Below are 12,580 nucleotides of genomic sequence, written 5' to 3' on the forward strand. Positions count from 1 at the left end.
TGCCAGCATCTTAGAACAGGTCGAGGCCTGTTGAGAGCCTGAATCTCTCCCCGTACAGCCCTGGCCACTGAAGCCTCTGTATTGGTTTTTCTCTTTATGTGTATTCAATAAAAATTGGGATTTACCCAAAAGATGCCCAAGGGTAATTATTTGCTGTGCTAAAGAATTCCTGGGAACTTATTGAGATACCAGAATCCCTTACAGATTTGAAAATAGTAAAATTACACAACTTTTGGGACATAGGATCTTGTGAAGATGCAGTTCTGATTCCTTAATTGTGTGTGTATTGGGGGGAGGCAGGATCCCTGAGAGCCTGCATTTCTCTGAATCCCCTGGGCGATGCCAGTGCCGCCGGTCTGGGAGCCCTCTTCCAGTGTTGATGATGTGGAGACTAAAGGCAGGGAAAGAACAGTCCTTGGGCTGGAGTGGGAAAGAGAGGCCATAGTCCCTCTTGGCTCTAGGCTCCTGGTAGCAGCCTGGGCCAGGCTGCCAGGGAGGAAGCTGGCAGGGAGTCCACAGAGTGGAAAATCACCCACAAGTCCCAGGAGCTACCAGCTGTCTCTGGGCCATAAGGCCCTGGGGCAGTCCCAGGGTGCAGCCCCTAGATCCAGCCTTGCCCCAGCCTGTGGCCATTGGCCCAGCTTCCTGGGCATTGCTCTCCTACAGACTTCCCAGAGCCAGCCAGTCCTGCTCTCTTCTGGGAGCTCATGCAGTCTGTCTTTTCTGTCTCCTGGTGGTGGCTGATGTTGAGCTCTCCCCTCAGCTGGCCTGGCCGACGGCCTGCTGTCCAACTCTGGGTTCTTTTCTAAGGCAGAGGCCTCAGTGGGACTGAAGGGCCTCTCCTGCAGTCTCCTCCTACTTGGGCTCCTGGGGACTGCCAGTCTGTCCCTGGGTGTGATTTGTCTATGGGGAATCCTGCTTATATGTCCCCTGGGGAGGCAGGGGCTGGTGGAAGGCGAAAGATGGACTTAGAGCTGGAAGATCCCCTCAGGTGCTACTGGCCCTTGCCCCCTACTCATTCGGTCCCAAACTTCAATGCAAAATAATGTGGCAAATTAAAACATAATGTAATGTCATCTTTAGGACCCAAATTAAAAGGAGAAAGGAAAATAACTAATATTTAGTGAGCCTCTACCACATGCCCGGGTGCGTTTGGGCTTCACGTATGTTCATCTTCCTGACCGCACTATGAGTAAGTGAGGAATCCTCCTATGGATGGGAGATGAGAATCAGAGTGGCTGCTTCACTTTCCCAAGGTCACAGATTCAGAATCTGGCTGCAAAGCTGGACTTTCCATGTCAAGTTGTCCCTTCTGGAACCTGGCTTCTTACTTAGCATAGGGGAAGTGGAAGATACTGAGGATCAGGTAAACCAGTGGTTTTCAAAACTGAATGTTCATTGGAAGCCCCTGAGGACTTGATAAAGCCCAGACTGCCGGGCTCTGCCCCAGAGTTTCTGATACAGTGGGTCTGGAGTGGGGGCCTCAAACTTTGCATTGTTAATAAGTTCCCAGGATGCTGATGCTGCTGGTCCAGGGACCACACTTTGAGAACCTGTGGTCTAATCTATTCTTTCCCAAGCTCTACCTCTAGTGATACACAAGATGGCTTTGAGTGATATACAGACTAACTTTTTATAAGTACTTCTATATTTAATACCTATCTCTAAAAAAAAACCCCTAGCATACCAAATCCCTAATTTCAGGTATTTTTTTGTGAAGGTATTTACTAAAGTCAAAAAGAAGATGTAAAGGAAAGTATTGCATAGATAATAACACTGATGGTGTGCAGCTAGTAGCAACAATTACAAATGTGATATGCAGATGACAGAAATCTAGGAGACACTGTCCAAACTGGAGTCCTGATTTTGTAGAGGAGGAGACGGTACACAGCCCACAGGTGAGCCCCTCCTCAGGCTACATGACATCTGCAGCAGTACCCAAACTTGACTCGTCTCTAAGGGCCCTGTGGCTTCCTGTCCTGTTTGCCCCCCTTGGTTCTTCAGAAGCTCTGGACAGACTAGGAAAGGTCGTTGTGACTCTGACTCTATCCCAGGGGTCTTTACCTCCATTCTCAGCCCCACAAACGAGGATCTGTGTTTATAATGTTAGTCGTTTGCACATTTTTACTTTCTTCTCTGAAACCAGTGGTTCCCAGAAGGCAGGGACTTGGTCTGCAAATTTTTCTTTTTATGGCCCCATACCCCAAAGCTCCTAGGAATCTGTTTTGTGCATGAAAGTTGCGGGAGGGGCTCCTTGACTTCCCTAGCTGCCACCTTTGGCTCTTCACCCCTCTGTAGTCTTTCACTTCTGAATTTGACCACCCAGCAGCCTCTGCTTTCCCTGTGAGCTGTGATCCAGGGAACCCCCACAGGAAATGAGAAGGGTGGTGCTCAAACATTTGCTGAGCACATGCTGTGTGCCAGGAGCTGTGCTAGTGCTGAGCTTCAGCAGCAGGACTGGAGCCCTGCCCTTGGAGAGCACAGTGCACCAAGGGTCAGCCCATGAATGGAAACTGACCACATAGTGTCAAGCTTCAGAAGAGGAATTAACAGGGTGCAAGAGGGACACAGGCAAAAAGGGTGAGCATGGGGAGGAGTTTGGGCTGGCTGCAAAGAGGAAGTGATATTGGAAAGGCTTTCTGAGGGTGAATGAGGAAGGGCTGTTTAAGGCAGTGGGAGGAGCCTGTGCCAAGACTTGACATAGGTCACCTGGGTCCATTGTTCAAAATGGACCTGAGTGGCAGGAGATGAGATGGGAGAGAGGCAAGGGGGCAGTCCCTTCAGCCCCGCGATACCTTGCTGAGGACCTAGACTGGATTCTGTAAGCCCTGGGGGTGCTGACGAAGGGACCAGCGTGGGGAGGAACAAGATGACTTTTGTCTGTCAAGTGGACCCCTCCAGGGGCGATGGAGCAGTGTTTCAAACTGCAGGCCACAACTAGTGAGTTGTGCAAACTAGTGGGCTGCAAGTTCTTTTCAGTGGGCTGCAGCCAGCATTTTTAAAAAGAGGAGTAGAGGGAGACATAAAGTAGAAAATACCAGAGTGGACGGCACACAGTAGAGCTAGGTAATGTGTCAAGAAACTTGCTTCAGTTTTATGTAAGGAAAGTGTGTGCATACCGGGTTGCAATTTAAAATGTATATTTTACTTTTGGTCACACTTTAAAAAGCTTGCAAATTATTTCAGGGCCCAGAGAGCTGGCAGGGGCTGGCGGGGGGGGGGGGGCAGGTGATACTGGCCTTTGTGGTGATGCAGGCTGGTCTAGGGCTCTGGTGATGGGGACTGAGAGGTGAGGATGGACCCCAGCGTTGACCAGGTGTGATGGGTGAAGATGAAGAATTTGAGGCTGATTCAAGTCAGAAAATCTGACACCAGCCAAGGCTTTGGGGCCAAGACAGCGTCTTGTTTGAAATATTCTGTCTTGGTCCCCTTCTGGTAGTGAATGGGAAGCCTGGGTTCCTGGGGGACTGTGAGGGAGAGGGATCCTTCTTATCTCTGATCAACTACATCCTGGGCTTCTAGGATCCTGGTGTTACAACTCTGACCTTTCATTCCAGCTGACTGTTTTCAAGTAAAACTCTAATGGGCCAGCTTCTACTTACATCTGCAGGTTTGATGATGGTGTCTGTGGGAGCTAGGCTGGTAATGACCCTGCTTCTGCTGTCTTCCCTCTAGGAACATCGTGAAAGGGATGAGAGAGCTCCGGGAGGTCCTACGCACCGTGGAGACCAAAGCAACTCAGAACTTCAAAGTGGTAATAACACACGGCCGAGGCCTCGGGGTTGGGTGCTGGCTGTGGCTGGCCTGTTCAGGGCTCACTTTCAGTGGGAGACAACAGAAGTGCTAGCAGGCAGCCTAAGAATCAGGGATGACAGTGTGTCCCACGCATGCTTCTCCTCTCCCTGTCTGTGCTCATGGCAGACATTGTTAATCAATCTCCGCATTCTCTCCCACTATGCCTGGGAGGCACCGTCAGCATCCTTGTCACAGCACTGCCCACAGCCCCTAGCGTTAGATCAGAGTTAAAACCTAATGTCATCCCTTCCTAGCAAGGTGCTGCACCAATTCTTAGGGATTGTTTATGAACCTAATAAATAACCTGGATTCACTTTCCTGCCCCAATTCAGGTCTACCTTCTCAGGCTTTGATTCACCCAAAGTCAGAGCCACAGCTGCTTCTCACTCTAGAATTTTTGGTCAAATATCAGAAAGCCATCTGGTCGAGAGAGCTGCCATGCCAGTGGCTTTATGCTCTGCAAGGGCTTGCTGAATACTCAGAGCGGTGCTGGGCTCCATGGGGCCAGAGGAGGAGGAAACATACATCTTGTCTAGGAGAGGAAAGAGGACAGGAGATGAAGTAGAAGCCATCAAAGGCCAACAGAAGGGGTGCTGGAAACAGAACAGGGGGCTCCTCAGGGGTGGAGAGGCAGGCCTCCTGAAGGGGCAGCACACTGCAAACAAAGGCAGGCGGATTTGGCCGGGTGGTGGAGGGCGTTCCAGGTCTGACTTCCTCCCTTTTCTGCCAGATGGCGGCCAAGCATCTGGCGGGGGTCCTGCTACATTCCTTGAGTGAGGAGTGCTACTGGAGCCCCCTGTCCCTCCCGCTGCCTGAGTTCATGAGCAAGGAGGAGAACTCCTTCATCACACAGGCCCTGCGGAAGCCTCACCTCTACGAAGGAGACAAGTAAGCTCTGCTGGTCTCATGCCACACTTGGGGCTCGGCCCTGCCGACGTCCCCACTCTCTGCCCTGCACTTGCCCCCAGCTGCCACCCAGCTCACTGCCAGGCAGGCAGCGGCGGGAGCCAGATAGACCAGGGAAGACAGTCTCAGGATGGGGTTGGGAAGAGAATTCTCTAAGGCATCCGAAGATCGAATTATTTGGAGGGTATCTGCCTTCCTACTAGTCTTTGTGTGCCTTCTCTCGTATTTGTTTAATAACTGAAAGTGGGATTTGTGCTCCCGGCTCCCTGCCCCAGCTGCTTCACGCAGCACTGGGTGCTGAAAGGGACATTTCTTCCCCTGGATCATCTGCAGTATTTCTGGCCCCACCACCCACCCCAGTCTTTCAGATCCATAACTCTGGGGCTTGATAAAGAGCTGCAGGTGCTATCCGGTGCCTGTGAATTATGCAGGAGCAGGTCACCTTACCGGGGCAGCTGCTGACTCTGGGGCAGAAAGGCCGGTGTGGCAGGCCGGCTGCACTGCTTTGAGAGGGCTGTGCTGGAGCCAGGGCCACCGTTTGTGTCTTTCAGCCTCTACTGCCCGAAGGATAATATTGAGGAAGCCCTCCTGCTGCTCCTCATCAGTGAGTCCATGGTAAGCTCCAGGGCTTTCCTTCACTGCCCCCATGGGGTAGGGCTGCGGGGCTCAGGCACAGGCCACAGGGTCCTGACCCAGCTCAGCCTCCCACAGACGTCCATAAAGCAGGATTCTTGGACTTGTGCCCCACACTGGGGCGAGGCTCCCTAGACTACTAGGTTTGGGTCTGGTGCACAGACTGCGTTTGGGGGCCTGAGTAGGGACTGAGTTGAGTCCCCAGCGCCTCTTCTGGGATTCCAAAAGATGAGTATCAGTAAGTCACGAGTGTGCACTGAGCAGCCTTGTGCTGATTCTGGGGCCAATGTGAGGGAGTGGAAGGAGCCTGCGCTTTCAAGGCACAAGGCCTGGATTCAGCTTCCAGCTCTGCCAGCTCGCCTGAGGGCCTGAGGGCCCTGAGGGCCATGGGCAAATCTAGTGCCTTTGAGCCTCAGTTCCTTCCCCTGTTAGATGATAGTAGTGTACAGAGGTAAGTGTGCCTGTAGAAGGAATTCAGTCATTCACGCAACTATTTATTATCATCTACTTTGTGCCAGGCCCTGTTCCGGAAGCCAGAAAGGCAGCAGCAACCAAGCGGAGAAAAGTCTCCACCCTCATGGACCTTATATTCTAGTGAGGGAGGTGGACAATGAATTAATCAACCACTGCAATGTCCAGGGTGCTAGTGTCTGAGTACTGTGGAAAAATAAAGCAGAGGAGGGATAAAGTGTGCTGGACAAAGTGTGCAGGAAGTGCTCTTTGGATGTTTTCATAAGACCCATTTCCCCTGCCTCAGGCAGGGAGATGAGTTCCCCCCCCCACACACACACATACACACACAGACACGTGTTCACACATACACACGCATGGGCCCTGGAGCCTCAGCGGAGGAGAGAGTGTGGCCCAGGGGATGGTGAGAAGGATGGCCTGGACTGGGAGGGAGGCGGAGGAGGGGTGTGCTGGAGCAGCGGAAGCCAGAGGGTGCAGGTGCTGCCCACGTGGTGTGCTTGGGTGGAGTCCAAGGCTGCATGTCAGCCCTCTGGCTAAGGAGTCCCTCAGAGCTTGTGAGCTGGGGACACCCCACCTCCCCCCAGGTTGGGGACTCAATTTGCTAAATTGGCACATCTGAGAGCAGCTTGTAGAAGTGGAGTTTAAGAAACCAAGACCCCATGAGCTGGGTCCCTGAAGAGCCTGAAACTAATATTCCTCTGGACACCTGGGACAATGCAGTAATAGGACTTGTTCAGAGAGCTTTGGTCAGTGGGTTCCCTCCACCTCACCGGGTCTGCAGGCAGGGAGGCAGGAGAGGGACACTGGACTGGGGCAGCGAGAGATTATAGCCTTCCTTAGCCAGGCCATGGTCCAGAAGGTTTGCAAGGTCATGCTGATGAGGGGGTGAGTGGTTGCTCGAAGAAGGGGCATCTAGCTGGTTAGCCCGCGGTGAGGATAGAAATACCAAGTGCAGGGTTTGATTTTCATGGGAGAACAATGCTCTTTTCATGGAAAATGGGCCCCCACTCTAACCACAGACTGAGCCCCAGTTTCTACTTCTGGCATCTCAGACATAGACTGGTACCCCACCCTGCCCCCACCCACACACCTGAGCCATCTCACCACCTACCACTCTTGGATGAGACTGCACTGAAGTCATCTGTCTCGGGAAACCCCCCTTCCCATGCTGAGGAATGACAGGTGGGAGGCAAAAAGGCGAAAGCAGGAACATTTCATAGGTCCTTTCTCTGCCAGGTTCTGAGCCGATTATCTCATAGAGGGAAGCCTTATGTTGAGCCATGTGAAAAAAAATAACCATTTAATATGGTTCAGTCTAGTACTAATATGTTCTCATTGTGCAGATGAGAAAAGTAAGGTCCAGGGCAGGTTTGTGTCTTGGTCAAGGTCACACACTAATAATCTTCACAGCCATGAATTGAATGATGTCTGCCTCCCTAAATAACTTCCAAAACACAGGCCATGGAGCCCAAGCCCTGGACTGCAGTCTGGATTCTGCCACTTACAAACTGCTCTGATTCTTGACTCCCTCATCTGTAAAAAGGCCAAGGGGGGTAGTTTTGAAGATCAAATGAGACGAGGCTCAGGGAGGGCTTTGCAAGCAGGGACGTGCCTGTCGATGTGAGATGGCAGGGACCGAGGCTGGACTCTGTCTCCCTTAGCCATTTTTGGTGGCCTCTGCCTGATCTGGGAGCCCAGGACCAGAGTTCAGATGCCCTTCCATTAGATTATCCCCCCACCCAACCCCAAACCCTCAAACTACCCTACTATATCTCAAAGTGGAGAATGGCCTTTTACTAAAAAATGGCCTACATTTGAAGCCAAAGTGAATTTTCCTAAACATGGGATTTCTCTCCAAGAAGCTCCTGCCCTTTTGCAAGAGGCCGTGTGACTTGTTGGCCTGCCCAGGAGACTCAGAGGGTGCAGGCCGGCTGGCCAGGTGGTGTCCTGGGAATTCCTGTAGCACACAAAGCAGAGGAAGTGCCCAGACGCTGTGTGCACTGGGCTGGGAGGAGGCACTCTTCCAGGGCTGGCTGGTTTGTTTCCTCTTGCTCACACCCAGCCTGTCACATGTCTAGAAACTTTAGGAATCTGGGGGAGAGCTTTGGTGTCTCATCTACAGAGGGCTTTCCACCTGGGATCTGGATCTGGCTTCTGTGGCTCAGAGCGGTTTCTCAGAGAGACCAAATAGCCTCTGACTTCTCCCTTGCCCTTGTTTCGTACCCTCTTCCCCTGCGGGTCACATTTTCAATCAGGTGTGGACACCACTATTCCAGCCTCCTGGGCTCTGATCCCTTAGCTGAACCCTGAGGCTCAGCCTGGCTTCCATGTACCTGTGGGGTTTTCCTCATCTCCCTTTGATGCTGGCTGGGCTTGGCTGCAGATGATAGGGAGAAGCCTCTAGAACAGTAGCTGGCTGCCTTGGCTGCTACTTGGGTTTTCCTAATACGTGCCGAATTCATTATGCTGTGGTAAAAGCTACCCCAGCAGAGCCAGCCCAGGAGACATAATCATGAAAGCTTTCCACCTCTAGGATCACCAGAGCAGCTGCTCTGGGAAACGGTGTCCACAGGTTTCTTGAGCATGTCAGCCCCTATTTTGTGGTTTGGAACTCAGAGTAGTAGCTTGCAAGCAGTCTTGAGCTTGGGGCTGTTACCTTAGATACGGTTTTTGTTACAGGCCAGCCGAACGTGATCAGAATGAATAGGGAATCCCCTTGTCTTTCAAGAGGTAAATAGAAACCGTACAAGTGCTTTCACAGAAATGCAAGGGATGTGAGTTATAACTGGTTGAAGAAGATTTGTGTTTTAGACCTAGTTTTGAGTCTTTGGGGCCAAAAGGACATTTTGTTTTATTTTTTTATTTTTTATTTATTAAAAAAAAATTTTTAATGTTTATTTTTGAGAGAAAGAGAGACAGAGCATGAGCGGGGGAGGGGCAGAGAAAGAGGGAGACCCAGAATCCAAAGCAGGCTCCAGGCTCAGAGCTGTCAGCACAGAGCCCGATGTGGGGCTCGAGCTCACAAAATGCAAGATCATGACCTGAGCTGAAGTCAGACTTTTAACCAACTGAGCCACCCAGGTGCCCCCAAAAGGACATTTTAAAATTCATCCATCCACCCACCTGTTTGCTTATCCATCCTTCCATCCATGTGTCCATCCATCTAGTCTTGTTAGAGAAGCTACAACATACCAGGCCATGCCCAGCACCAGAGAAACAATGATGAGGAGTTCAATCACAGACCCCAATTCCACCTACTTCCACCCTTTATCCAGGGAGCTGGAGAATCCTGGTCCCCATATCAGGAGGAATCCCCCCACCCCCATCTGCTGAAGCCCAAGTATGTATTTTAGTTTTTAAAAGAATCATATATCAAAAACTAGTCTAATTTTCTCAAACAGTTGGGGAACCAGCAAGTACAGAAATCTTGATCATTTCTACAATACTGATCTAGGCATAAAATATATGCTAAGACAGACAATCTGTGGGTCCCTGTTGCATTCAGCTGGTGGAGAAGTTGCTGCTGGTATCAGGTGCTTGGAAACTAAAAAGGCACAAAGGCCTGGTGTTGAGTGAGAACGGGGTGGACGAGTAAGCCTCTGGGGACCAGGACCCTGCAGCTTAACTAACTGTGCCATGCCCAGTGTCAGGCACCCAGCAGTCTGAGTCTGGAATTTGCCATTCACAATCTGTGTGGCCTGGACAAGGTTCTTACCTGCCTGATCCTCGGTTTTCTCCTCTGTAAAATGAGACTAATAAGGCCTCTCTTGCACAGAAAAAGCAAGAAAATGAACACAAGGCGCCTAGTACATTGTAGATGTTCACCACGTATTTGTTTTGTCCTGATAAATACTTGGCTCCAGCTCAGTCAGTTTAGAATATGTTGAGGCTCAGCTCTGGTTGGGACATAAATTGGTTTGAGGATACCATTCAGTTTTAAAAAAAAGAAAGAAAGAAAAGAAGAGAGAAAAGAAGAGAAAAGAAAAGAAGAAAAGAAAGTGCTTCTTGGGCTTGATTCCATTTGGGACTCAGCAGATGAGCACAGATCGTTCCAGCATTTGGCACCTGGTTTGCTTTAACACGAGGCCCTGTGCTGCTGCAGACTGTGATGGTAAAGGGTCTGATAACGCTGCCAGCTCGGAACAGTCGGTTCAGTAGAGGTGGGAGAGCCTCTCGCCCTCGCTGGCAGGAAGAGCTGCGATTTCTGCCGCAGAAGCCTGATGCGGCAGGAGAGTGGGGGCTGGCGTGGGCCTGGCCCGGGTTGCTGCGTAGATGGGACACGTCACAGAGCATGTTATTTCTTGGCTCTGTGGACCAGCAGCTTGAGAGCCGTGGTAATTATGTCTGCTGGTGGGGGACGAGAGCACAAGCAGAACATGACAGTGCCCTCCAGGGAGGGGCAGGTGCCAGTCGCAGATGCTGCTGGGAGACTCCTTTCCGGGGTGCTTTTGTAGGGTGGCAGCAGCAGGCCCTGAGACCGGGTCCTTGGCCGGTGGAGCAGCTGTGTCTGAGAACATGGCTGGACCCATTGCCCGAGGGGCTTTTTTCCTGATTGGAATGCCCAGCCTTGTGTTTTGCTTTGGTTCTTTTATAAGCAGAGCCATCCCAGGGCTTCTGTTGGCATGGACGAGGCCACTGGACACTTCTTCAGAGGCCTCCGGGGGTGAAGTCAGAATGTCTAGGCTCTAATCCGGGTCCCACCTATCTGTATGCCTTGGGGAGCCTCCCTGGGCCTCAGTCTTCTCATCTGTAAAATAGGATAGTAGTGCATGAGGTCATTGTGAGATGCTTACAGAGTACTCCACAAGTTAGTTCCCTTTACTTCTCTTACCCTGTTTGTGTCCAGGATTAGAGAGGAGAAATGGGACCAGGTGGAAGCGAAGGTCAGTGTGGTCTGAGGCCCTGCAGTCAGCATAAGGTCAGGACCAGAGGCAGGCAGAAGCTGTCCTGGACTGGCTGTTGAAGGCGCAGCCTTAACTCTCGGGGACCTTGCACAATGAGTTCACCTTCTGGGACTCAGTTTCCCATCTGCCCAGGGGGCATAGCAGTTCCCCCTGCCCCTCCCTGGAGTTACTGTGAGGCTGGATGAGATGTGACAGATGTGACCCTGAAAAGGTGACATGCAGCACATGTGAAGGATGACTGTTGGAAGAGGAGTCTCCTGCCTCAGCTTTCACACGGGCTGGCCTGCCTGGAGACCTGGCAGTTGTCTCGCTGACCCTTCTGGGAGGCCCTACACTTGTTTCATGGATCCTTCTCCAAACACCAGATATGGGTCATGCTGGCAGTAATGAGCTATTGGATGATGGGGGTGGGGAAGAACATTCTTCTTTGCTTTTCCTCTTTTGACTTGCAGAGGGCCTGCGTGAATGCCCTCAGTTTGGAGGGGGCTTCCATGGGGAGACAGCCAGAGGGCCCAGGTTGGGAGAAGGTACAGCTCACAAGCCCTGCTTGGGACAGAATTCGTGGACCAGACAAGGACAGGGAATCTCCAGAGGCGGAGGGTCCTGGAGGTTGTGCTGGGAGAATATTCTGTGTTACGCCCAGCCTAGTAAGGATGGTGATGGTGAGAAGAGTATTTAGTGTCTACATATTGCTTTATGGGTCTTGGTGCATTCATATCTGTCACTGCATTTGATCTGAAGGATTTCCTAGCAAGGCCATTTGGATGGTGGAGGAAAAGAGTGGCTGGGACTAGTTCAAAGGTTGCTCGTGAATCTTGTAGTATCGCTGGCCTGAGGGTGGTGAGCCCAGGGGAGGAAGAACAGGACACTCAGGGCACACAGGCAGTGACCAGAAGTCCCCAAAGTGTCTGAGGCTCCGCCCTCCATGCCGCACATGAATCCCTGCCCTGTTGCTAACCCCCACAGCTTCCTTCCTTTTGCCCTGTTTCCCCCACCCGGCGGGCGAGCACCACTGTAGCATTTCACCGCAGCCCTGCCCCAAAGGCATAGCAACTGGGGCAAACTTCTGCTTTTGGCTTTCTTTTGGGGAACCATGCTTCCCTTTTGACACAGGCGCCAGGTCCTGAGGACCCCTGAGGAGACCCCTTCCCTGCTGTCTACCTTCTGGGGAGGCCAGCCCCCAGGCTGAGGAGATGCTCAGATCTGTTCCTGGACTTCTGACTCAATCCATGCCCAGTACTGGAAATCCACCGCTCCCTTCCCCCCAGGCACACATTCAGAGACACTGTTGTCTTCAAAGGCAAGGTCTAGGGCAAGAGAAGAAAGTTTCCACACTAGGTCCAGAAATCTTTCTCTCTCAGCATCATTCTACAGACATGGACCAAGGAAGGTGCTGGAGACAGCGAGACATCCCTGCCCCAAGAACCCCCAAGAACTGTTGAGCATACAGGGGCTGGGGTCTGTGTGTCATGCTGGGAGAGGACACGGGCAGGGGGCTTTGCCTGGTGGGATAAGTCAGGTCAACACCTGAAGGAACAGGTACGTGAGTTGGGTTGTAAGGAGCCAGGGGGCATCCACATTGACAGAGGGTACAGATTGTCTGTCCATGGTGCAGAGAGGGAGCTGAAGGAGTCCCATGGGGCAGGGAGACAATTGGGAGCTGGTTGTGGGAGAAGCTGACCAGGTGAGCAGGACCTCATGGCAAAGGGCCTCATGGCAGCCACAGAAGAGGAGGTTTGACTTTGTCCTGGAGCAGTCTGGAGGGGGTTGGGAGTTGAGGTCTGCAGGGGCTGTTCTTCAAGGACAGGCCAACCAGAGTTGAGGCTTCGGTCACAGCTCACTGCTCACCATCCCCAGAAGGATATTGGTAT

At 51.9% G+C, this 12,580-nt stretch overlaps 1 protein-coding gene across 3 annotated transcripts in view; it reads left to right on the forward strand.

Moving 5' to 3' along the window:
• TTC7A (tetratricopeptide repeat domain 7A) overlaps positions 1-12,580 on the forward strand; it is a 124,553-nt gene that overhangs the window by 45,141 nt on the left and 66,832 nt on the right. For 2 of the 3 annotated variants that reach the window (XM_043603319.1, XM_043603321.1), the window contains 3 exons: positions 3,676-3,754; positions 4,526-4,683; positions 5,253-5,316. In XM_043603319.1, coding sequence (XP_043459254.1) covers positions 3,676-3,754; positions 4,526-4,683; positions 5,253-5,316 — 301 coding nt within the window. Of the gene's footprint in view, positions 1-2,710; positions 2,822-3,675; positions 3,755-4,525; positions 4,684-5,252; positions 5,317-12,580 lie in introns of those variants that run through there. The other variant, XM_043603320.1, reaches the window with a different exon arrangement.

Source organism: Prionailurus bengalensis, chromosome A3 (assembly GCF_016509475.1).
Source record: "Prionailurus bengalensis isolate Pbe53 chromosome A3, Fcat_Pben_1.1_paternal_pri, whole genome shotgun sequence".
NCBI lineage: Eukaryota > Metazoa > Chordata > Mammalia > Carnivora > Felidae > Prionailurus > Prionailurus bengalensis.